This window comes from Xenopus laevis, chromosome 3S (genome assembly GCF_017654675.1).
Source record: "Xenopus laevis strain J_2021 chromosome 3S, Xenopus_laevis_v10.1, whole genome shotgun sequence".
NCBI classification, from domain to species: Eukaryota; Metazoa; Chordata; class Amphibia; order Anura; family Pipidae; genus Xenopus; species Xenopus laevis.
In genome coordinates this window covers 32,598,128-32,621,767 of record NC_054376.1, presented here as the reverse complement: position 1 = coordinate 32,621,767, position 23,640 = coordinate 32,598,128, and the positions used below count along the sequence as shown (strand labels likewise).

Genomic DNA, 23,640 nt, shown 5'->3' with positions numbered 1-23,640 from the left:
AGTGATGTCACACCAAGCTAATACTGCAACTGCTATCCTAAACTAACACAGAGCATCTAGAGCTTTTTACTCAGGTATGGTAAAACATTCTACAGAATAAATATAGTGTTATAGCTTGCACTATTGCAGCAATCTATTGGCAATAAAATGCCTCCACAGCTTTCCTTCTCCATTAGGTAATGTAACTGTTTAAGATGTTATATCCTCTAAGACTGTATCCCTCATCATTAAAGGGGTTGTTCACCTTCAAACACTTTTTTTTTATAAGTTCAGTTGGTTTCAGATAGTTCATCAGAAATAAATACTTTTTCTAATCACTTTCTATTTGTGACTGTTTTTCTAATACTGAAGTGTAAAGCTTCATTTTTCACCTTCTAAAGTATTTCTGGGATGGTGGTCGCCGACACTTTAACTGTTTGAAATGGTTACATTTAGTTGATACATTTGTTATGTTTGTCCCTGCTGAGCAGAATCCCTGAGTTTAATTAAAGGCAGCTGTTAGAATTGATACAATAGTTGTGAATATTCCACAGATACTGCTGAGAAATGTATCAACTAATTGTATCAACTAAATGTAGCAAATTGTAACAGTTCAGAATCTGCTCCTGGATCACTGAGCTGCCAGACTGAGGCACTAAAGACACAAACTTTAACTTACATTTTGAGAAAATGGTAAAAAAAAAAAAAGATAGAAAGTAATTGAAAAGTCTTTGTTTACAGTGAACAATTTAAAAACAACTGAACTGAAAAAAGGTGAACAACCCGTTTAAAGGGCATGTAAAGGTAAAAAAATAATATCCCATTTTTACTTTCTTTAATGAAAAAGAAACCTATCTCCAATATACTTTAATTAAAAAATGTGTACTGTTTTTATAAGAAACCTGACTGTATGCAGTGAAATTCTCCCTTTATTTACTGCTGTGGATAGGAATTGTCAGACGGTCCCTAACTGCTGAGCAGGGAAACAATCATACTTATGTACAGCAGCTTTATGAAAATCCCTAAGCAGCCCAAACCACAGTGAGCATGTGCACAGTCTTAGTCTTGCAAAGATGTTTAACAAAGTTACAAGATGGTGACCCCCTGTAGCCAACTTTGAAAGTGTAAATTATTTGTTTGATTAGGCTTGTGGTGCAGTAAGTTCATGTTTATGTTTAGTATACAAAATACCGCATTTCTAGCCTTTTTTTATTTTAGACTTTACATGCCCTTTAAAGCGTGAAGAACATGATATGCTCCGCCAATAGCCATTTATGTTCCATGCTTCTGTAAATGCAGCCGCAGACTGCAAACTTGAGTGAAAGCCTTTAAAGGAACAGAAACACCAAAAAAGAAGTCTTTTAAATTAATGAAGGCACAGGATACACAGCAGATAAACTCTGTATTATACAATGGGATTCTTCAGAACTTATCTGTTATCTGCTGTGTATCCTGTGCTTGAATGGCTGCCCCCATGGCTACACAGCAGCTTGTTTATATAAATGATTGTTGTATTCCTTAAGCAAACAAGTCCGTTTTACCAGTGCAGGGCAAGTTTATTATATTTAAATTATTTTAAAACACTTTTTAATTTTTTACTGTTACTGTTGCTTTAAGCAGCTGAAGGTTATACGGAGACCTGGCAGGGTTGGAGATTTTCAGAGTTGGATCTGTTGGGAAATGTTGCGGTGCATGACTCGAGGTCCGGACACTTCTCACATGGCTAATTAGCCTATGGCATAAAGTAGTCATGCGCTCCTGGTGCATTCCTTGTGCTGAGCAGACGTACAGGATTTAGGTGGCTTGTCAGAGTTCAGCAGCAGAAACTACTTGCCCTGCAGTGATTGCTGCTGCTGCGTTTCGTGATAGAACGAGAAACTTGTGCTTGTATCTTGTTTAAAGGGTCTGTACTGGGTTTGGACAGTTCTTTTAGCATCAAGGACTCAAACATTACTCTATGTCTATAAGCAAAGTAAGGGTAGTTCAGAATCTTTTGGATATGACCCAATATCCCGGATACGGTAAATGAACAAATACTCTGCAGTTGTATTTATCTGTAGTAGTTCATTCCCTGTCACACACTTAGGTTTGCATTTATTCAATGGTACAGGATGGCACTGAGCGAGGCAGAACTCTAGGGTGCCTGGATTTATGGCATCTTACTTGTTATTGCAGAAATAGTAGTTTGGTCATAGGTAATGGGGCTTCAGCTGGCCATAGATATAGTCCTAAGAATCAACGTTTCGAATGACTTTCGGACCATGTGTGGATCGTCCTGACATTTTTTGCACCATGACGATCGGTTGTTTAGTTGATCGGACAGGTTAGAAGATTTCTTTTGGCTAATGATAATTTCTCTGCTTGCATCGCCTATCTGACGATATCAATGGGTGACTGTCACTGCTATTTGTCTGACATAACTTTCGTACGATTGCAGTCACGGGCAGAACATTGTCTGATTTGTTCTTTTACTACTTGATTTAATCTGAATGGTCAGTGGTCGGAAGATTGTGATTCCAATTGTTCGTTGGACACAAGGGTAAAATCGGCATGTATATGTCCGTCTTAAAGGTAGCCATACATGGGCAGATTAAAGCTGCCAATATCGGTCCTTCAGACCAATTCTGCATCTTATCTGCCTGTGAATGGGGGCTTCTGATGGGGCTTCCCGATCAATATCTGGCCACGATATCGATTGGGAAGGTTTCATTTTTCAGGCAATCGACCCATTGGAGCCCAATGCTCCTTGTAGTAATCCAATCGGCCGGCCCTAGGGATATAGCCCTGCCGTTGGTGGGCACATTGGGAAAGATCTGCTCATTGCGGATCTTATAGTGCATGGCCAGCTTTAGTGTCTTAAGGTGGCCATACACGGAGAGATCTGCTCGTTGCCAAGCGATGTTGCTAAACGAGCATATCTCTCCCCGATATGCCCACCTTGAGGTGGGCAATATCGGGCTGATCTGATCGTGGGCCCTAGGGCCTAGGGTCAACTAACAGATGCAGCCACGATCTGACGGGATTTTTAGTCCCGTCCGATCGTCATCTGGCCGACTTTCGGCCATATATCGATCGGGGAAGCCCGTCGGAGGGCCCCATATACCGGGCAATAAGCTGACGACACGGTTTGTCAGCAGCTTTTATCGGCCCGTGTATGGCCACCTTGTGTGTGAATCCCAGTCAGTTTGCACTTAGACACAGTGTAAAGTCCCCCATACACTGGTCCGCAGCTTATTGCCCGTGTGTGGGGCCATCCGACGGGCTTTCCTGATCGATATCTAGCCGAAAGTCGGCCAGATCTCGATCGGGCATGTTAAAAAATCCTGTCGGATCGCAGCCTCATTTATGTTTCCTATCATTACTGAGAAAAGACTTCTTCTATCTGCCTCTCCTCTTGTGACTTTATGTTTCAGAAGTAGCTGTTGACCAGAAAAATGGCACCATGCCTATCTCTCATATGTGAAGGATACAGGAAAATAATTCCTAGACTTTTGGCCAACTTTTTCAACCATTTTGAATGACTATATAAAATGAGTCAAGTTTAAAAACGGTGCCTTCACACTGAAAGTGGGCCACTGGAATACAGCCCCGCTGACTGCATAACCAGGAATCCACAATATGACAACCAAACCTCTATCGACTGTTACGTGTATAATTTATCTAGTTAAACCCTTATGCTGAAAGACAATTTCTTGGACTTGGACTTGTGCCTCAGTGTGCACTGCCTACCAGTACTAAGTTCAAAATTCTTCCTCAGAGGCTCAACCAGTACTCTAAGGCAGAGACACACACTTAGATTCAGGGAGATTTAGCCCAGCGATAAATCACCTCTTTTTCGGGGCGACTAATCTCCCCGAACTGCCTCCCGTCAGCTAGAATGTAAATCAATGGCTGGATGGCAATCTGAAAGCTTTGTTTCCCCAAAGTCAACTTTGGAAAACAAAGTGCAGCGATTGCCATCCAGCCATTGATTTACATTCTAGCCGGCGGGAGGCAGTTCGGGGGGATTAGTCGCCCTGAAGAAGAGGAGATTTGTCTCTGGGAGACTAATCACCCCGAATCTGAGCATGTGTCTCTGCCCTAACAGACTGCAGAAATGCACTAAGCATTTTTGTCTATACGGCATTTAGTAGTTCAATCCAAGCTATTTTTACATGATTTGGCCTATCCAAACCTTAATTTTCACTTGACTTCTTTAATTATCATGTAACTAGACTGGAAGTTGTTGATTCATTTAATCTCTAATAATGATTATTTATTCCATCCACTTTATGGTGTCTTTCACAGTCAGTATTGCACAAGTGCAGGCCAACACATTTCTTGGTGTATACGCGTGATAAACTGAAGTCAGTCACTCTTTTCGTGATCTAGGCTTGAACTTTGAACGACAGTAATATGTCCTGTTGCTAAGTTATCTTTATTTCCATACTGCATTGGCGAAGGTTTGCTCGCTACATGCCTGCTGTGTGATATGCTGTTCCTTTAAACTGTAGCTGCGCATGGATTAGACGCACGTGACGTCGCACTGGAGTCCCCTTTTTTTTCCTAGTTCATTTAAGGTCACCCAGATCCCGCTTGTTCACCCTGTCTCCCTGACGCTTCAGGGATTAATTGTTAAAACCCAGTTTGTATATAGAGGATCTTCTGCCATTACATGTTGCATAGAATTGTCACGAGAGATATGTAGAAACAGACACATATCACTTCTTTCCACAACCTACCTCCTTCTGAGAGAGGTTTCCTGTTTCATAATCTTTTGGTTTAACTCCACAGATTCAGGCTTCGGTGCTGGCAATGTAATGGTTAACTTTTCCCACTGTTCTGACTGCGAGTTATTTAAAGGCTTTGCCGCACCACCCTTTATAGTTAGCTCTAATCTAGCAGCATCCAGTGCTTGTCTACAGCCTTTTTGCTATCCTTACCTTTCCTGAAAGAATCTCCTCTTCATTTTCCACTATTATCGAATAAAGCGTGCACTTGCCATAGTTGGTGTGGGCTCTTCCAGCTTTCATAGTGGTACTTTACTTCAGCAGCGCCAGAGAGAGATTGGGGCAACTAAAGTGAAATGAAAATGAAACAAAAAAGAATGAAGGGATGTTGAACCATTGACTTCCAGACCCCCCTGACCACTTATATTTTAAATTTGTAGCAAAGCTGGGTCTATGGTTTGGTAAAGTATTGCATATGGACTTTGTGCCGTCCTAAAGGACATGTTATAGCCATGGGGCTCCTCTTAAAGCTGGCCATAGACGCAAAGATCCGATCGTACGAATCAACGTACGATCGGACTTTCCCATCTCCCGACCCTCCACTAACCATTCAGATCAAAGTCTTTACCATTCCGATCAAATAAGAACAGATCACCCAATGTTCTGCCCCTGACAGCAATCGTACGATACTTATGTCTGACAACACTAGTGACAGTCTCCCACTGAAAATCGTACGATCGGCAATACACGCAGAGATATTATCGGCAGGCGACAGAAATTTTCTAACCTGTCCGATCGACCAAACGACCGATCTCCGACGGACGAAAAATGTCGGGACTCTCCACACATGGTCCGAAAATCGTACGAATCCACGATTCGTACGATCGGATCTTTGCGTCTATGGCCAGCTTTAGGGCTTAAGGTGGCCATAGATGCAAAGATCTGCTTGTTTGGCAACATCGCCAAACGAGCGGATCTTTCCCCAATATGCCATTAACAAACATGGCTATATCGGGTGTAATCTGATTGTTCGGCAGCATGGCCGAACGATCCGATTACGATGTGCCCTGGGTTCCGGCGGGATCGGTCGGATCAAAATCAAACCTGACCGATCGACCAAACGACCGATCTCCGCCGGACGAAAGAAGTCGGGACACGCCACACACGATCCGAAAATCGTACGAATCCTCGATTCGTACGATCGGATCTGTGTGTCTATGGCCACCATTACAGCCCACTCTATATTCCCTCTCTAAACAAGTCCTGCTATTCTGGTATATTGTTTTGCATAGATTTAAGATGTAATATAAACAATAATAAAGTATAAATATATAATATACCGGTATGGGATCTGTTATCCAGAATGCTCGGGACCTGGGGTTTTCCGGATAATGGATCTTTCTGTAATTTGGATCTTCATACCTTAAGCCTACTAAGATCATGTAAACATTAAATAAACCCAATAGGCTGGTTTTGCTTCCAATAAGGATTAATTATATCTCAGTTTGGATCAAGTACAAGCTTCTGTTTTATTATTACAGAGAAAAAGGATAAAATTGGATAAAATGGAGTCTATGGGAGACAGCCATTCGGTAATTTGGAGCTTTCTGGATAATCGGTTTCCAGATAACAGATTCCATACATATAATAATATAAAATATTGTAATCTAAAGTAGTGATATTTTTCTTTGTCCATATCAGTATCAGTATCAGTATACAGTATATTGAAACAAAATTATTGCTCTAGAATTATCACCCACTTATTCTATTCAGAACTGAGAGGAGTGTATAATATTTATAAATGTAGTCCCACTTTATGTGCCCATTCAGCCAGAGTGATCTGAGGATATCCCTGAGCTCATATGTAGGAACTGCAGTTGGAAATAAGTCCCAAGGATCTCTCGACCAAACAGCCTTAATACAAACTCTGTTTCCTCTTTGAAAGCAACAGAAATAATCCGTTTTATCAATAATTTGTTGCTAAACTGGCTTCTAGATTGTAAGGTGGTGACACACACTAAGATTCTGCCCAGCGACAAATCACCTCTTCTTCGGGCGACTAATCTCCCCTAAATGCCTTCCCGCCGACTAGAATGAAAATCACCGGAGGGATGGTACTCGGAATGCTTCGTTTTCCGAAGTTGCCTCACGAGGAAACTTCGGGTGACTTCAGAAAACGAAGTGCTCCGTGCGCCATCCCGCCGGTAATTTACATTCTAGCAGACGGGAAGGCATTTAAAGGAGATTAGTCGCCCGAAGAAGAGGCTATTTGTCGATGGACGACTAATCTCCCCAGAATCCTAGCGTGTGTCACCACCCTAAATGCTAATTGAGCCATTGTTGTTATTTTTATCATATATAAAGATATGTATACATTTATCTATCTATCTACGGTAGAAGCTTATGATTCTGTGCCCTGATGCATGAAATGCATAAGGCGGTTTTAAATCCTATGTTAGAATAAAATAAAGTTGGCTATTCTTCGTCTGTCCGTGGGACTGCTATCTTTCGGTGGTATTTACAGCGGTACCCTGATTTTTATGTCCCAGAACTGGTGCCGTTTTGTTCCTGTGTGTTTCTTTAATGGATTTAACTTTTTCCCGGAATTTACACCATTTTTCACCGAACCCCTGTGAGGCGTAACATTCGGGTTCTATGTATCTTTTATCTCATCTATCTCTGTCTTTCTCTGACAACTATGTATTTTACATTCATGTAGCAGCAGTATTTTTTGTGACATTGTAGCCTTTGCTATGAGTGTCTGACAGCTCCATCTGCTCTTATAGTCCAGTCCGCAGCTTCAGGCAGCCTCGAAAGGCTGGTAGAGAAACCACATGGTCTGCTCTCTGTTGAGAAGGAAAAAAAAATCAGCCTTACAGCACCCAGCCCCCACCCACTCCCCACCCTCTTTTAGCTTGGACCGTACTACAGCAAGAGCAGGGGGGGCGCTATGTCACATATCATGTGTTGGGGGAGGTAGGAAAGGAGAGCTACTAGGAACTCGGTCTTATGATAATGATCCCAGCGTCTGGGGGGTTAGTATGAGCAAGTGAGGGAGGGAGTTAAAAAAAAAAAAAGCCAATGCACCAGTGGAGCAGACCTAAAATGGCTGCCCGTAATCAACTGTGTTTTGAATCTGGAAGGCAGATTGTTTAAACAAAAGGTTATTGTTTAGGTCTGTCTGCTTCCAAACCTGCCCAGGCGTTCAGGGGCTTAGCGTTATAGACACCAGGCATTTGGGCCCTTTTTAATGAATTTAGTACCAGCAGCAGCTTTCCCTGAGCCCCCTCCTTTCCACTCACCCTCCCCTTGAGGCGCAGTGTATCTGTGTGTATATAAATATTACACACACTCAAGGATGACTTGCCCCTTTCCACCCTCTTGTGATCTTGCATGTTGAAGCTGGAATTTATTATTATTATTTTTTTTTTTTTTTGCCCTAATTTTATTTTTTTCTTTCTGTTTTGAATATTTCCGTTGTAGGCTGTAAATAAGGACGACTCCAAGAATCAGGCAAAAGAACAAGTGCCCAATGTGAAGGTAGGTGCACATTAACCCCTTCCCAACGTTATGTTTAATACAAATGATAGTCGGACGGTTGCTTTGGAGATTTTAAAAGAAAAAGAAAAGTTTGCACAAAAAAAAATAAATAATCACACTGAGTGAGACTAATAAGCAGCAGAAGGATGATCAAGGAATAGTAAAGCTTATAAGCCAAAGGAATGGGATAAGAAATGGCTATTAGGAATGGCTCAGTATTACTTAAACATTTGTAGGATTATAATCCGTGTACTTTACACAGAGGGAAGGGGTTAATAATGCTGCTTTGCTATGCTATGTGTGCACGTTTAAATACATTTGCCGGATTAGCCCTGCTGCAGGAGAGCACTTATTTATTAATACTAACGCTGCACCAAAGAATTGGCATGATTCGGCCATGACACAATCTCTCCCATTTGATCTTTTGTCACCCCCATTTTGTCGTTTGCGATAGCTGTAGACTTTTAAGCGTAAAGCAGGCAAGACCAGTTGATACTCCGCTCACAAATATGCCTTGCTTTTCTCTAGGGCAATGGGGTATGCTGGGATTTGTAGTTCAGTAAAGTATATCAGACAGCATGTGTGAACATTACACACAGATGTAGATTCTTGGTTTCAATTTATTTTTCATTTTTATAAACTTCAGTAATTAACAGCCATGGTCACCAGAAGGCTTAACGAAGATACACAAACCCGTCAATCGGCTGCCCATAGAATTTGGGGGCATTGGGTTTTTTGTCAGATCAGCTAACAGCAGTAAATGCCAATAAAGTGTTTTTAGTTGTGCTAAATAGTTGTACTTGCTTTGCCATTTGGTTCACCGATCTGTCTTCATGGCCGTTGGAGGCTTGTTGCTTTATTTTGTGCACGGTTCTTGGATCATGGGTATGAGTGTAAACAACCTAAAATGTGCAATGCTCATACCTGGAAATCCTGCTTTTCCGTTATCCTCTGGCTGGCGTATCCTTGTCCGCTGGTTCTCCGACTTGTGCTGCTGCAGAGGGTTAATACATTGCAGCCTAAGTAACAGGTTGTACCAAGACCGAAGCAGGAGTATTAATAGCCAGGCAGAGAGTTTTTTGCTGCTTTTTCCGCTGTGTGTAGGTTTAAAAAAAAAAAACCAACGGGCCTCTTCTTCTTTCTAGGAAATCTGTTTTTACGCCACCCATCTCCTGGCAGGCAGATCTTGCACTCTTTCGACGTCTCTGGCGGAGTCACAGTTCCCCATGTCACGTGAGACTTTAGTTTACAAACATTACAAAGCTCACACGTCATACTACGGGCAAACCACGCAGTTCCCGCCTGTACTCCAGTCTAGGAAAGGGAATGTTCCCTTGCGCTGCTGTCTGCAGGACGGCATTATTGGGGACTAAATTAATACAAAAGTTTGGAAAATCCTCTCGATTGCCAAGAGGTTTTCATTTGTCTAGGAGAAAGACATTTGTATAGATAAGATTTTAGCCTCGAACCTGCTTAGAACGACTCAAGGCCTTGGGAGAGGTGTGTGTTTGCCAACCAGCAAAATATGTTGCATATTCTAAATAAATATCAGTTGAATGACAATGATGGTGGCTCCTAAAAGGCCACATTGAAGATGGTTTCCATCTCCTAAACTCACTTATTCAAATTCAGGAACCTGTATAGCTGAGAAACCATAGCTGGTGTTTTGACCAAACATCTCCAGTCTTTATAAATATCTGTTCCAGTAGTCTTTGCATCCGTTTCCTGATGATTTCTTTTTCCTTCGGGTGTTGCTGTCACATCTTCCCACAAATACTGAGCCTAATAAACAAATCAAGCAACCCCCTGCCCAAAACAGTATCTCTTTGCTCTCATTACCTCCATGTTTTATGAGAATTTGTTTTTTGAATCTGTGCAATCTACCACTGAAATAAATAGTTGAGACAGCAGGGAAGAAAGGTATGATAACTTGAGCTGGCATTGGCCGCAGTCAGTTTTGTATTTATATACAACCTTTTCATCACTGATGCCACGTGTTTTTATTTTGTTTTGTTTTTTTTTTTGGAAGATTTACTATTTTTCAAGATGCAGGAACGCCTGTCAGTTTGGGGGTCAGTTTTCAACAAACAATTATGCAACCCTGTCACTTTGCAAATGATCTGTCAAAACTAAAAATGTAATCTGCTGATGACTTACAACACATGGTGCGTCAGCAAATTATCAGATGAAGGGCAGCAGCTCATCTTCAACTTCCTACTGTTCTCAACATATGGACTTTAAGCCCTTATGAACAAAACAACTCAATATGGCTAATCATGTGTAGGCCAGTTGTGTGGTATCCATCCTTTTGGCCCCAAATCACTTGCATAATGTAGAACAGGGATCCCCAACCTTTTGAACCCGTGAGCAACATTCAGAAGTAAAAGGAGTTGGGGAGCAACACAAGCGTGGGTGCCAAATAAGGGCTATGACTGGCCATTTGGTAGCCCCTATGTGGATTGTCAACTTACATTGAGGCTCTGTTTGGCAGTGCACCTGGTTTTTATACAACCAAAACTTGCCTGGAATTCAAAAATAATCACCTGCTTTGAGGCCACTGGGAGCAACATCCAAGGGGGTTGGAGAGCAACATGTTGCTCATGAGCTACTGGTTGGGGATCACTGATGTAGAGCATCAGCCCTTCTGAGGCTACCTTAAAAATGGAAGCACAAAGTCTCCTCCACTTCCCATTTTTACTGGGGAACATTTGTTTGGATCCATGCATATGGTGTTTGGTTGCTACTGAAACCCTTTTTAGTCGGGTGTTTCAGGCACCTTCCATACAGCTCTAAGCAAATATAGCAACCTTCATGCCAGCCATTCTTGTCTGTAGCATGGGGCGAGTCTGAACAGCACAGAAGTGTTAATTACCCATGCCATAACTTTCTGAGCAGAGCATTGCTCCCAGTCTCTGCTGCTCTGCCTCAAGCATGAGAGCCCATGGAACGGGACCACAGGTGCTAGAAGTTTGAAATATGTTCAATGAACATATCAAAGTTGTATTAATATTGTATAAAGGTTTTCATACAAATCAGACACGTTCTTTACCAGCGAAGAAAGATCTATGCCACCAGCCATTGACTGTCACAGAGGAAACAAGTGGATCTTGGAACAAAAACGTGCACTTCAGTAAAACACCAGCAGAGAAAACTTTATGTCCCATTCGCCATTGCCAGATTGACATGCTGTGGATTCTGGGAAATTGTCATTGGGGCTGCTGTAAAATATCATAGTCAGTATTTGGTGAGGTTGTTGGAGGACTGTCAAAGGGCTTTTTGTACCAGGGCCTATTTTGGATTCCAGTCAAGACCTGCCATTCACCGATATCTCACTTTATCTTTTGTAAAACCTTTTGTCTTTTGTAACTCATACTGTTTATTGTGTGTGGTAAACGCTTTGTACTCTAGCTGTGAGGAAATTGGCTATTTTGTTGTACAAATCTTCCCCTCCAGCATAAGCCTGAGTCTTTACATTAGCAAGTCAGATCTGAAGAAGATCAGATCTGGGAAGAGATAACACCCGTTTCTGGCTTTCTTTGACGTACATGGAATGATGTGCAGGGAGGATTGGGAGGACAATGTTTTACAAAACTCCACTTTTAGGAAGAACAATTCTCTCATGATACAGCACAAATATCGAGATTGCTTCGCAGGAACTATACCTGAACATTGATCTGACCACCAGAGCTTTTTAGAGGTTGTAGAGGCTTTTCTACCTATGGGTTTTGGCAAGCTACAGCTCCCAGCACCATATATCAACCTTTAAAGGCTACTGTGCCCCTGATGGCCAGCAGAAACCTCTATTTCTTGCTCTTGTATGCAGGTTGGGGGTTGGTGCAGGTGCTGCATGGACTGTCCAGTTGTTACTAACATTTGTTTTCTCTCTAGCCAGTAATAGGTGAGCTATTAACACTTTCAGCAAACAGCCCCCTGCATCTAGAAATTCCAGTCCAGAATACTTAATGGGAACGGCAGGTCACAGAGACACAAGAGGCTATATTGAACACAGGCAAAGCTTAAATATACACTTTGTATAAAAGATTTACACAATAGTAGAATGTGGAGGCAATGGGTGTCCAACTGGAGGCCCATGGACTAGATAGACTTCTGTGTATGAAATCACAGCATGTAATGTTCATTTTCTAAAGGTGGCTATAAACAAAGATCTGCTTGTTTGGCAAAGTCTAGGGCCCCATGAATGGAACACAATGCTGGTAATGCAGGTGGTCGAACTGAGGTCTGCAACAATAAACCAATGCGGTCCTCGATCCAACTGGAATTTTAAACCTACCAGCTATAGACCACGCTGGAGGGCCGCAAACACTGGGCAATAACCTGACGACTTTGTTGGCAGTTTTTCTTGGCCCATGTATGGCCACCTTAAGCCTTCTATCGGAGAAAGCAAGAAGCACCACCCTAAACATGCTGAAACCCATTTACAAACCATTCTATTCTAATTTAGATGTAAAGTCCCAACCTGCTGTCATAAATGTATTTTCTGAAAATGTTATGCAGTCATAATGTTTAATATGACCATATAGTTCAAATGTAACCACTTTGTATCTGCTACAAGGCTAAATGGAACTGTAGGGAGTTTCCATGTTCCCCACAATGTTGGTTTGCTCAAATCAGACATTGACCGTTGAAGGGTCTAATTCAAGAGAGTTGAAAAATAGGTGTCTTGGGTGACAGGCCAGTCTGTTAACCTCACAAACAGTTTACATATGTAACACTGGACCTCGGCTGTCAGAGATATTGAATGTCTTTACCATGAATGTCTGGAATTAAAGCCACCAGGCAACTACCAAAAGATGCTGGAATCACAGAGAGCACTCGTCTGTAATCCGCTGCCAAGAAAGTGTGTTCAGTAACACAATATCAACTGTCAAGGAAACAGACTAGTACGTCAACACTAGATGGCAAGGACACAAAAAGCAATAGCATAACATACAGGAAAAACAGCAAATAGCCCACTTCGTGAATAACTGTCCAATAGTACCATTGAACTCTCCTTTAAAGGCTTGAGAGCATGAATCCCATAGTATCCGCCATTTATTTATCTGGCAACATCCCTAAGAGTAGCTCGTGCTAGAGCTATGCAGCAAAGCCCCCGGCACAATCCAGAAACTATATGACTGCCCCAGGTACATTTATTAGCTTTGCCATAAAATGTCTAGGCACTGAATTTAGATTTAAGAACAGCAATGTGTCAATAATATATACAGTTCTCATTAATATCATACTTCCTGTGTGATGATTTTCATATCTGCTGTTCGATCAATTTAATTTATGCCCGTTCAAACCTTGCTGGCTATAAACTTACGCAGGATGTTCCCTTTTTATATGCCAATAGTGTGGATCAAAGACTCCTGTGCATGGTTACTGCTGGCATCTAGATTCAGCAACAAGCCCCAGCAACAAGCTCTTCTAGTTTAAAGGGATACTGTCATGGGGAAAAAACATTTTTTTCAAATTGAATCAATAGTGCTGCTTCAGCAGAATTCTGAACAGATTTTTTTATATTCAATTTTGAAGTCTGACATGGGGCTAGACATTTTGTCAATTTCCCAGATGCCCCTGGTCATGTGACTTGTGCCTGCACTTTAGGAGAGAAATGCTTTCTGGCAGGCTGCTGTTTTTCCTTCTCAATGTAACTGAATGTGTCTCAGTGGGACATGGGTTTTTACTATTGAGTGCTGTACTTAGATCTACCAGGCAGCTGTCATCTTGTGTTAGGGAGCTGCTATCTGGTTACCTTCCCATTGTTCTTTTGTTTGGCTGCTGGGGGGGAGGGAGGGGGTGATATCACTCAAACTTGCAGTACAGCAGTAAAGAGTGATTGAAGTTTATCAGAGCACAAGTCACATGACTGGGGGCAGCTGGGAAATTGACAATATGTCTAGCCCCATGTCAGATTTCAAAATTGAATATACAAAAATCTGTTTGCTCTTTTGAGAAATGGATTTCAGTGCAGAATTCTGCTGGAGCAGCACTATTAACTGATTCATTTTGAAAAAAAAAATTTCCCATGACAGTATCCCTTTAAGGTCTTGCTATGGTACTACACTTTGTAAGGAGACTGCAAACTTTGTTTGACCGAGGTCATTGCCTCTAAATGTATTGAATGTGGAAGGTGGGTTACGTTCTTGCTAAATTTTAAATGAATATGACATAGTCAATAACTGAATATGTTGTAGGATGTTTAATGATGTTCAGCAATTGGAGACGTGCCTTCCTCTCCTTGTTTGTAACTGCAGGGAAACTGGCCCTGTTTATCTGTTGGACTCTGTAGCTTAAAGAGCAGCACGAACACATCAGATCCTGTTGGTGCTGGCAGCAAAGACAGACCTGCCTGACTGGTTTATGGTAACAGGTGTGGTTCTAGAGGTGGAGAGAGTGCAATGGGTGCAGCTCTTGCACCTTTAAAGAAAGACAAGGGAGGAGGTGTGTGCCATGATCCCTTCAGCCTGAGTGTCCCGACTACCCTTGTGAAAAAATCATGTCAATTTAGTTGTTCCACTCGGATCGGTGGGATAGCCAGGTAAGAATGGGTGTGGCTGGAGGTGTGACTTCTTCTTGAGCTTTTTAGTGGAAATCTTCAATAGTCTGAAATGATTCTAGCCTTAACTAGACCGAGCACAGAGAATATCCCATGTGGAGTTGGGAATATCCAAAAGTGATTTTTAGCTTTGACTGTGTATATTGTGCTGATAAACACTGGCATTGCATACGGAGTTTGTGTAAGCTTGCTTAACACGGATTGGTCAGTTTTATTTAAAGGGAGGATCTTGAGTGGGACCAGCATTGCCTTTTAAGGATTACTGCTCTTAATTCCAAAGATACAGGAACTAGAATGTTTTGTTGAATTTATATAATTTAATTTGTTAATAATTGTTTTGTAGGAGGACATTAATAGATGTAGTGCTTTGTATGCTAGATGTTTGTATAGGCAAATATAAAGATAGAAATTGTTACTGGTGCATGTGTTACATAGTCATAAAATAAATTAATTAACTAAATTACATAGATTTTGATTTTTGTGAGAAGGCAATGTAGTACTACCAGGTATGGTGGTTGGGGGCACATTTCTGCAGTGTAGTTCTGGAGTAAACATCTGGGAGAGTTCAGTTCTGTCCACTTATCTGATGACCGATCACATTCCTGCCATGGGTTTATTTCCCATGTATAATTCTATTATCACTTACCTCCACCCCTCAAGTTTTGCACACCAAATCTGCAGCACCTCCAGAGCCACTGAATTGTGATTCTTTGTGGAATGAGTAAAAGCTAAGAGGCCAGGGCATAGCAATTGCAAAGATTTTCATTAAAAAGGATTAAAACCCAAGATATAGAAAGATACAGAACAGTTTGCTAATATATAGGTTATGCATAAAGGGTATGTGCTCATCATGTGAAAGCAATTCCCAACTAACCTTTGATGAAAGTGATCTAGCACCTGGAGTCTGGAACCTCCAGATAGCAAATGTGAAATAGCAAAAAGTGTATCTCCTAGAATTCTCTTTCTTCTTTATTTACCTGGTCCTCTATCTGCCAGGCAACCACCTGTCACAGCCCTGTTTTTGCTACTCATCTGTTACCGTCCCTAGTTCAAATAATTAAAGTAAGTGACTTAAGCTAACCATATGTCGTCGGTCCTAACTGATATCAACATATTATGGAGATTGGTCAGTTTCTTGATTGGACCTCTTGGTAGATATTGCCAACATACCATGACAGATAGTGTTAGATGCTTAGGCAGATGAGGAAGTGATGAAGAAGAGAAGTTCTGATCATACTTGGGCAGAGTTGTCTGCCCAAGTCAATGGAACAATAGAAAGGCAGGCATAATGCATATGGCCACTTCTATGGTATCCATGCATTTTTCACCAAACCCAATGGGTTGGATATTGAAGAACATCAGCCAGTGGATACTTTGACATGAGTTGCTATATCCAATCAAGTTATGTTTTGCAATGACTTTATAATTCATGCCCCGCTCCACATTCCAGTACAGGTTAGTCTATGAAGAACATAGGTTAGTTACACGAGCAGTTTTATCATTATGCATCACAATGTTGCTGCTAAAGAAAAGTGCACTGTGGAAAGCCATGATGATATCAGTGCAGCGCATCTCATTTTAGGTGCAAGTTTCCCTACTCTTAAATTGCCCCTCTCAATCCTTCCCAAGATGTATAAATGGGAGTGTAAATATACTGTATATGCAACATATTGCCTCTTACTGAAGACCCTGTCACACTATTGAGCATTTGGGCTACAACTTTCTCGCATCTCTCAATAGGCGACATCCCTGTCTTAAATTGTGCATGGATTATGTCAGGTGTAGCAAAATTGTATCCCTCTGACTGATGTGAATGGCATCTCCCAGAGATACCCGGATGCTACGGTATATTGGATATTATTTTGCCAAATCCAGAAAAGAGTGAATGGAGAGTAAGAAAAGTGATGGCACATGAACCTACCAGGAACTTCTGGGGCACTGCTGGGTTGCACCACTATAACCCGATATAATGAATATTTTTGTATATGATTACTCTCTGCTTGTTGAGACTAGGATAGATTTGTGGCACATAAACAGAAAACCCTGTTGAGAGGGTGTTACTGAAGCTGCATCCTGAGAGGAAGTTAATTTTGTCAGATCTCTGTGTTTTCTCAATTTATTTCCACTGAGCGTTCATGTAGCATTGGCCCCCGATCCACTGCTTCCTGAGCTGGACCTGTGCTGAAAACTATATACTTACTACACACAATTGCCAGTGCCAGGCAGGACATTAATACTCAACTGTGTGTAACTTGACTAAGCACACCTCTCTTTAGGGTCAACACAATCTGTCTTGGAAAGTTACTGTTTGACCAGTAACACAGATTGGCAGTTAAAGTGTAATCCAAATGTGAACAGGACCTGATGTAAATCAAAACAATGAATTTGCCCTTGTTTTTGAAGGAGGCTGTAAGTTTACTAATGATTTGGGAATCTGTACTATACTGCTCTGCCATGGGATTAAAGAACTTGCCATGTTAGGGTAAGAGCACATGCTAAATAGCCTCTTCTTCGGGCGACTAATCTCCCTGAAAAACCCGGCTAGAATCTAAATTACAGGCGGGATGGCACTCGGAGCACTTTGTTTTCCTTAGTCGCCCGAAGTTTCCTCGTGAGGCAACTTTGGGCGACTTATGAAAACGAAGTGTTCCGAGTGCCAACCCGCCGGCGATTTAGATTCTAGCAGCTGGGAAAGCAGTTCGGGAGATTACGCGCCCGAAGTAGAGGCGATTTGTCGCCAGGCTACTAAATCTCCACGTGTCTCTGCCCTTAAGGGAAAGAAAAAACCAGATTAGAATAATAGGACGCAACTTTACTAGCCAAATCCATTTCATTAGAGGACAACTTAAAATAAATATGTGGTGGTTGTGTTATTTCATTTGAGTGGTTTTATGAATTTAATATTAATTAGGGAAATAAGTCTATGGAGATACACCCTACTATTCACTTATATTGAAGATATATGGTATATTCTCAGTTAATATCAGATTAATATTTTCTTTTTCATTTTATGAGTATATCTGTGCAAATATACAAAATTAGGTCAGCTTACGGCATGAAACTTCTTTCGTTTCTAAAAGCTTGAATCTTGACAAGGGTGGGAAATCTGGGCCACATATACACGGTAGTGATATCTTTTAGGTCATACACGCTTCTCCACTTTGAAATCACACGTGCTAAATACAGATTTTAAACAATTTTGGACTCACAATCCTAGTGTGCAATTCCTCTTGAATCTTGAAGCTACTTTACAAACAGGGAAGGACCTGGGCAAATTGGGGTTTTCTCTGCTGGAGCAAAAACATTGTAACGGCAGGGGAAAATCACAGCTTTTGAGACTTCAAAAGCACATTGGTCAATTTTTCCTCTGGCGTACATTCAGCAGCGAAGAAAAGTTGGTCCTCCGCCTTTCCTACCTAAAGGGCTGTGTGTGTGAATTTTCTTTCTAAAATCCCATTTGATCCAATGTCTGTCATGCCTAAATTCAGACGGCAGAAGGGAGCAGATTGGATTTTCTTTTTGCTGTTGCATACCTGTGTGCTATTAGCCAAAATTGACCTGTGTGCTTTTAGCCTTAGCGTCTCTTCTTCAGGCATTTTATATGCTTGTGAATGCTCACACCATCTTTCTAACACTGTATATAGGCAAATCATTGTTCTGTAAGATAATAATGATGAAGCTATAGGTAGAGATCTGTCAGTGATTATAAAGAAACATGGTAGTACCTGTAATTTGTTTTTTTTGCTCATATACACACACCACAGATTTGGCCCTGCATAGAGCAAGAAAGCCTGAAGGGATGGGAGTTATGTAGAATTGGAATGTCACATTTCGAGCATATGATATTTTTGTATACAGTTGTCCTATTAAAACTGGAATGACTTGTTCAGTTAATACAAGGGGCAATTGCTTAACGTGTTGAAAGCATATAGCGTGAGCAAACTGAGATTAACCCTTGTTTACTCCAAAAAATGTTTGGGTTAAGATTAACAATATAAAACACCATTATAGGCATAAATAGTGATTTGTTACTAGTCAGAGAAATCATTGTTTGGGAGTAACCTTCTTTTACCCCTTCACCTGGTCACTTGCAGTAAAATTTCAACATTCCAAATTGATATGGAAGCATTCTGGAAATGAGAAATATAATGAGCATTCTTTCAGTATCTTCAGCGCAACGTTGGTTGGCCAGTGGTGCATAAAGTATTTTATTTCCTATTTGGCTGATCCTTTAAGAGAATCAAAAAGATACAGAATTTCAGCTGTGAGTTGCCTAAGCTGCTAAAGGAGCATAAATGTATCTGTATGCAAGTTCATATAATAAAGGCATTTTAATTACAGTCTAGATGATCGCTTTTCATAATCTGACATTGTTGCAAATGCCTCTCCCCAAAAAATTGTCGCTGCATATAGCCAAGAGTTATATTTCTTGAAAATACTGGCACATTTTTCACAAGTATTATGTGTCTCTTTGGGACATGGGGCAGTTTTGGACACTGTGGCACCCATAATTTTTAGTATTTTTTTTTTATGTACTTCTAAATCTTGGTAAACATTTAAAGGACCACACTGTCATGAGGTCTAGTCTGAAACAGAAGGTCTCTGTGTTATCAGATTCTGCCTCTTTACTGCTGATGATTTCATCTTTTTTCACTCTCTTAAGGTGGCCATACACATAGAGATCTGCTTGTTTGGTGATTTCGCCAAACGAGCGGATCTCTCCCTGATCAGCCCAGGTGATATCAGGCTGATCCGATCGTCCTTGGGCCCAGCAATCGGATCATAATGACGGCATTACGGGCGGTCGGATTGCAGGACAGCATCAACAAACAGATGCGGCAGCAATCCGACGGGATTTTTAACTCTGCCCGATCGACATCTGGCCCCACACACTCGGTCTGTTGGCCCATGTATGGCCAGCAGCACACTAATCTTATCTCTGCCTCCATAGTAACATAGGTATTGAAAAGGCCAAACCGTGCTATCAAGGTACTGCATTGGCGCACACATGACACCGATTTTGGTGCAGAACCTCAAAAGTATGCATTTTTGTGCCAAAATAATCTGCTTGACATGGCGATGCTGTGCCTGTTGCTGCATTAATAACATGGCTCAAAGAAAGCACCTAGTGTGCCACTGGCCTAAGGGCTATGGGACATGGGGCATTTTGTCCTCTGTTGTTTTTTTTAGAGAAATACCTAAAAACACACCTGGACAACAATTCCCTGCTCCAGTATGGGTGCTTTTCAGCACGAAAAAGCCAATACTAACTGAACGACACTGCCAGGTATTTCCCATATAAGTGAAATAGATGCCAGTAAAGAAATGCCCCGTTGTCCACCAGCCATATGATTATACATCTCCTAAAAATGTAGAACCAGGACTCCTCTCCTTGTATAAAGCTTTTTTGGTGAGCGCAACAAGGAGTCGTCTGCTTGGCGCTATAAATGAGCCACCTCATCGCTCCGGATTGCTTATTATCGTAGCAAAAGCAAATCATCGCCCTTTTTGCGCTACACAAGCTTTGCCCAGCTTCTGATTGGCAGCCAGGAATACGCAAGCATAAAAGGGTGGACTCCGGTTTATCTGCCAGGGCTTTTCCAGATTACATCACATGGCACAGGGGAATGGGAAAAGAATGGTGAGCTCTCTCTGCCTTTCCTGCACGCCCTACGCAAGGGGGACTCGATGTCCAGAACCAGAAGCGGACACTTTGGGGGAAATCGAATCTCAACAGCTTCCTTTTTCGACACAGAGTACAAGCCCAACCGTAACGGAGAGAGAGAAAATATTTGCAGCTGTACTCCGCTCCATTGAAATGAGCTGGGGCCGCGCACAAGGCGGTCAGGGCAACACATGATGCCGGATGTCAGTCCACTTTCATTTAGCTGGTGCTCATGGAAAGAGAATCCCATTCCCCATCTTGTAGTGTCTGCTCTTTCAGTAGCTTGCTGCAGAGAGAGCTGTGTGCTGTTAGCCAAATGTACGTGTGCTGTTTGACAGGGCTAATGGCCCCTACAGCTGTTAGAAGGGGGGAGGGTGAGGTGTGTGTAGGCTGAATCTCTAGGCAGCTTCCTGCTCACCACTTCTATTCTCACGTCTTTTTAAAGCCCCAGGACTCTTCTTCCCTCTCAGGCTTCCTCACTTCTCTTTTTTTCTGCTGGATTCTTCAAATGTAAGTTCCCCTTTTCTTTTATATAATCAAAGATTTCTCTCTCTTCCGCATTGTCTGCTTTTAACCCTGTCATTTCTCGAGGGTCGTCCATCTCTTCTCAGCAGTCTGACCTGGGCTGAATAAAAGAAAACCTAAGTCACTTGAAATAGAGTGGCTTAATATTTAACCTAGTCAAACCTGAGCAAAGTAACTCAGAGAAGATTTCCATTTCAGATAAGGCACCTGTCTCCAAGTCACTTTCCATGGTGCCGTTTGATTGATGTTTTTTTTTTTTTTGTTATTCACTCAAAATGTAATTTATTTAATGTATTTGTGAATAAAATGCTCTGATGTGCTTTTTTAATTTTATTTATGAAATAAAAAAATATTTTTGCCTTTTGAAAATTTAGAAGCAAAATGGAGAATAAAAGGCATTTAAGTGAGTGCACGTGCAACTGCTGTTATAGAGGTTTAGCAAGGATCAAGGAAAATAGGTGTGATAGTCTTTTTTTTGGGGGGGGGGGTATGCCTTTGTATGCAAGGCAAGGATGTGCTGTGCATGCTAGAGAGAGAGCCGTGTGCTGGGTTTATAGCTAAAAAGAGACACAGGGGATGCACAAGCCTCGGCTTCATTGTGCTGCACTGCCAGAGACAAAGAGGCAGCAGATGACCGATTGCAAACGCTGGATAAGAGAGATTTTATTGGCTTGGATACCAGAGCTCTGTTGCTAAAGAAAGTGCCATTTCTTTAACTCTTTACAGATAGGGCGAACTGTCCGGAATTGTTAGACAGTGTATTCAATGGGGTTTTATAGCTTTGCAAATAGCCCTTATAAATTATCATATGAAGTAATGTAGGATTTAAGGTTATTTTAGAAAACATTATATTTAGTTTTACCGTTTTCTGTGTGTTTTTGTCTATTATGTCTGTCCATATGTGCTTAAACAGACCTCTCTCATCCCCCTGTTTGAAAACATCATGGCAAAACATATTTCAAATATAAATAAATAAATAAACTTTTTACTGCTGACAACGTCATCTTTGGTGCCAAATTGAAGGTTATTTAATGTTGCACCCACTCACTTGCAAATGGTTGGATATGCACTGAATAAAGACACATTTATTTCACGAAATATTGGAGTGCTGGTCCTTTTGCTAAATTGGAAAATAAATTTTGACCATTGCACCCAGAAATTACTTCTGTTCCAGTAAGAGTGCGAACACTGTACACAATATAGATAGATAGATAGATAGATAGAACAAGGGAAAGTTGTGCTCACCACTAAATTTAAAACCATTAGGCAGGGGTTCAATGAGGTTGTGACCACAGAAAACATATAGACAAATACAAGAGTCCTCTGCACTCAACCCATTATCAATATATTTAAGATATTGAGACATTTAATGTTTACATGATATTCTAGTAGACTTAAGGTATGAAGATCCAAATTACAGAAAAGACCCAGGTCTCGAGCATTCTGGATAATAGGTTCCATACCTGTATGTATGTGACTACTTTGAAGTGCTTTGTCTTCATTGGTAGAAAGGTTTTGCAGTAGACTTGGATATTTCTTTATTCTTATTTTTGATTGCAATTGATTGCGCTCCAACTGGGAAGCCATGACAGCCTTGACTTATTGCACTAGCTACCTGGTCATCATTTGTGTGCATGGCTACAAGGCATATTTGTATTCCATGTATAATGGTTGCCTAAGTCTACAATGAGCCAAAGTTGCCTGTTCATTCTTTTTTTTACTTTAAATCAGGGTGGTCTAGAAGGGCTCACCATTCAGATTGTTGCCTTGGTAATCCTTCCTGCGTATGTCCCCTCTTCTAGATTTTAATGGCAGCTGTAAATCTTTTATATTCTCCAGCATTGCAAGCAGATTTCTCAGTATTTCGAGACCCTAAACTTTTTAAACACTCTAACAGGGAATGTTTACTAAAGTGTGAATTTTCTCCTTGTTCATCGGGTGTATTTTCGCAACACATCTCAAATTTACTTAAAGATTGTATGTACACTCTTGTAGTGTACTGTGGTGAATTTGTTGTAAATGAACCAGTTTATTTTCAATATATAGTTGGGGTAGTAAATATACTCTAGAGAATTTACACCATAAAAATGGCGTAAATGGAATAATACCTGGTCCACCACTTGCCATGTTGCATCATCACAATAAAATTTAGGCATGCACTTAATTACAGATACGGTTCAGGATTAGGTTGAATCCAAGCAGTAGGATCAGTAGGATTTGGATTTGGCTGAATCTAAAGGCCTGCCCAAACCCAATACGAGCCCTTACAATCGTGTTACTTTAGACCACTGATAGTAAAAAGTGCATTTTAAAACACCCCACCCCTGATATTTAACTAATTTGCATTTGCCAATTCAGGTTTGGTTTGGGATTCATTTTATATCCTTTGTCAAAATCGCAAAATTATACAAATACAAAATTAGATTCAGGTTGGCTGAACATAACCAATAAATGCACAATAGCAGATGTGCATTTTTAATGTTTTAATTTAAGAAGCATGTGTCTGTATAAAGTAAGACAAAACATTATTAAATATTTTATTATTTTTTAACAGCCTCCTCACTTCTACAAAGTAACTTCTACTAACAGCCCCCCTCTTATTGAACCACATCAGTTTGTTAGTGATTGCCATCAGAAGATGTCTATATGTCTGTGGCAGCAGG

The 23,640-nt window shown here is 41.1% G+C and overlaps 1 protein-coding gene across 7 annotated transcripts in view; it reads left to right on the top strand.

The window, feature by feature from the left end:
• The window catches only part of tet3.S (tet methylcytosine dioxygenase 3 S homeolog), a 59,961-nt gene that overhangs the window by 10,646 nt on the left and 25,675 nt on the right, over positions 1 to 23,640 (top strand). For 2 of the 7 annotated variants that reach the window (XM_018255198.2, XM_018255197.2), the window contains exon 3: positions 8,172 to 8,228. The exons of 1 other annotated variant lie outside the window; for it this stretch is intronic. In XM_018255198.2, the coding sequence (XP_018110687.1) occupies positions 8,172 to 8,228 (57 nt within the window). 4 more of the 7 variants (XM_041588174.1, XM_018255200.2, XM_041588173.1 and 1 more) reach the window with 4 other exon arrangements.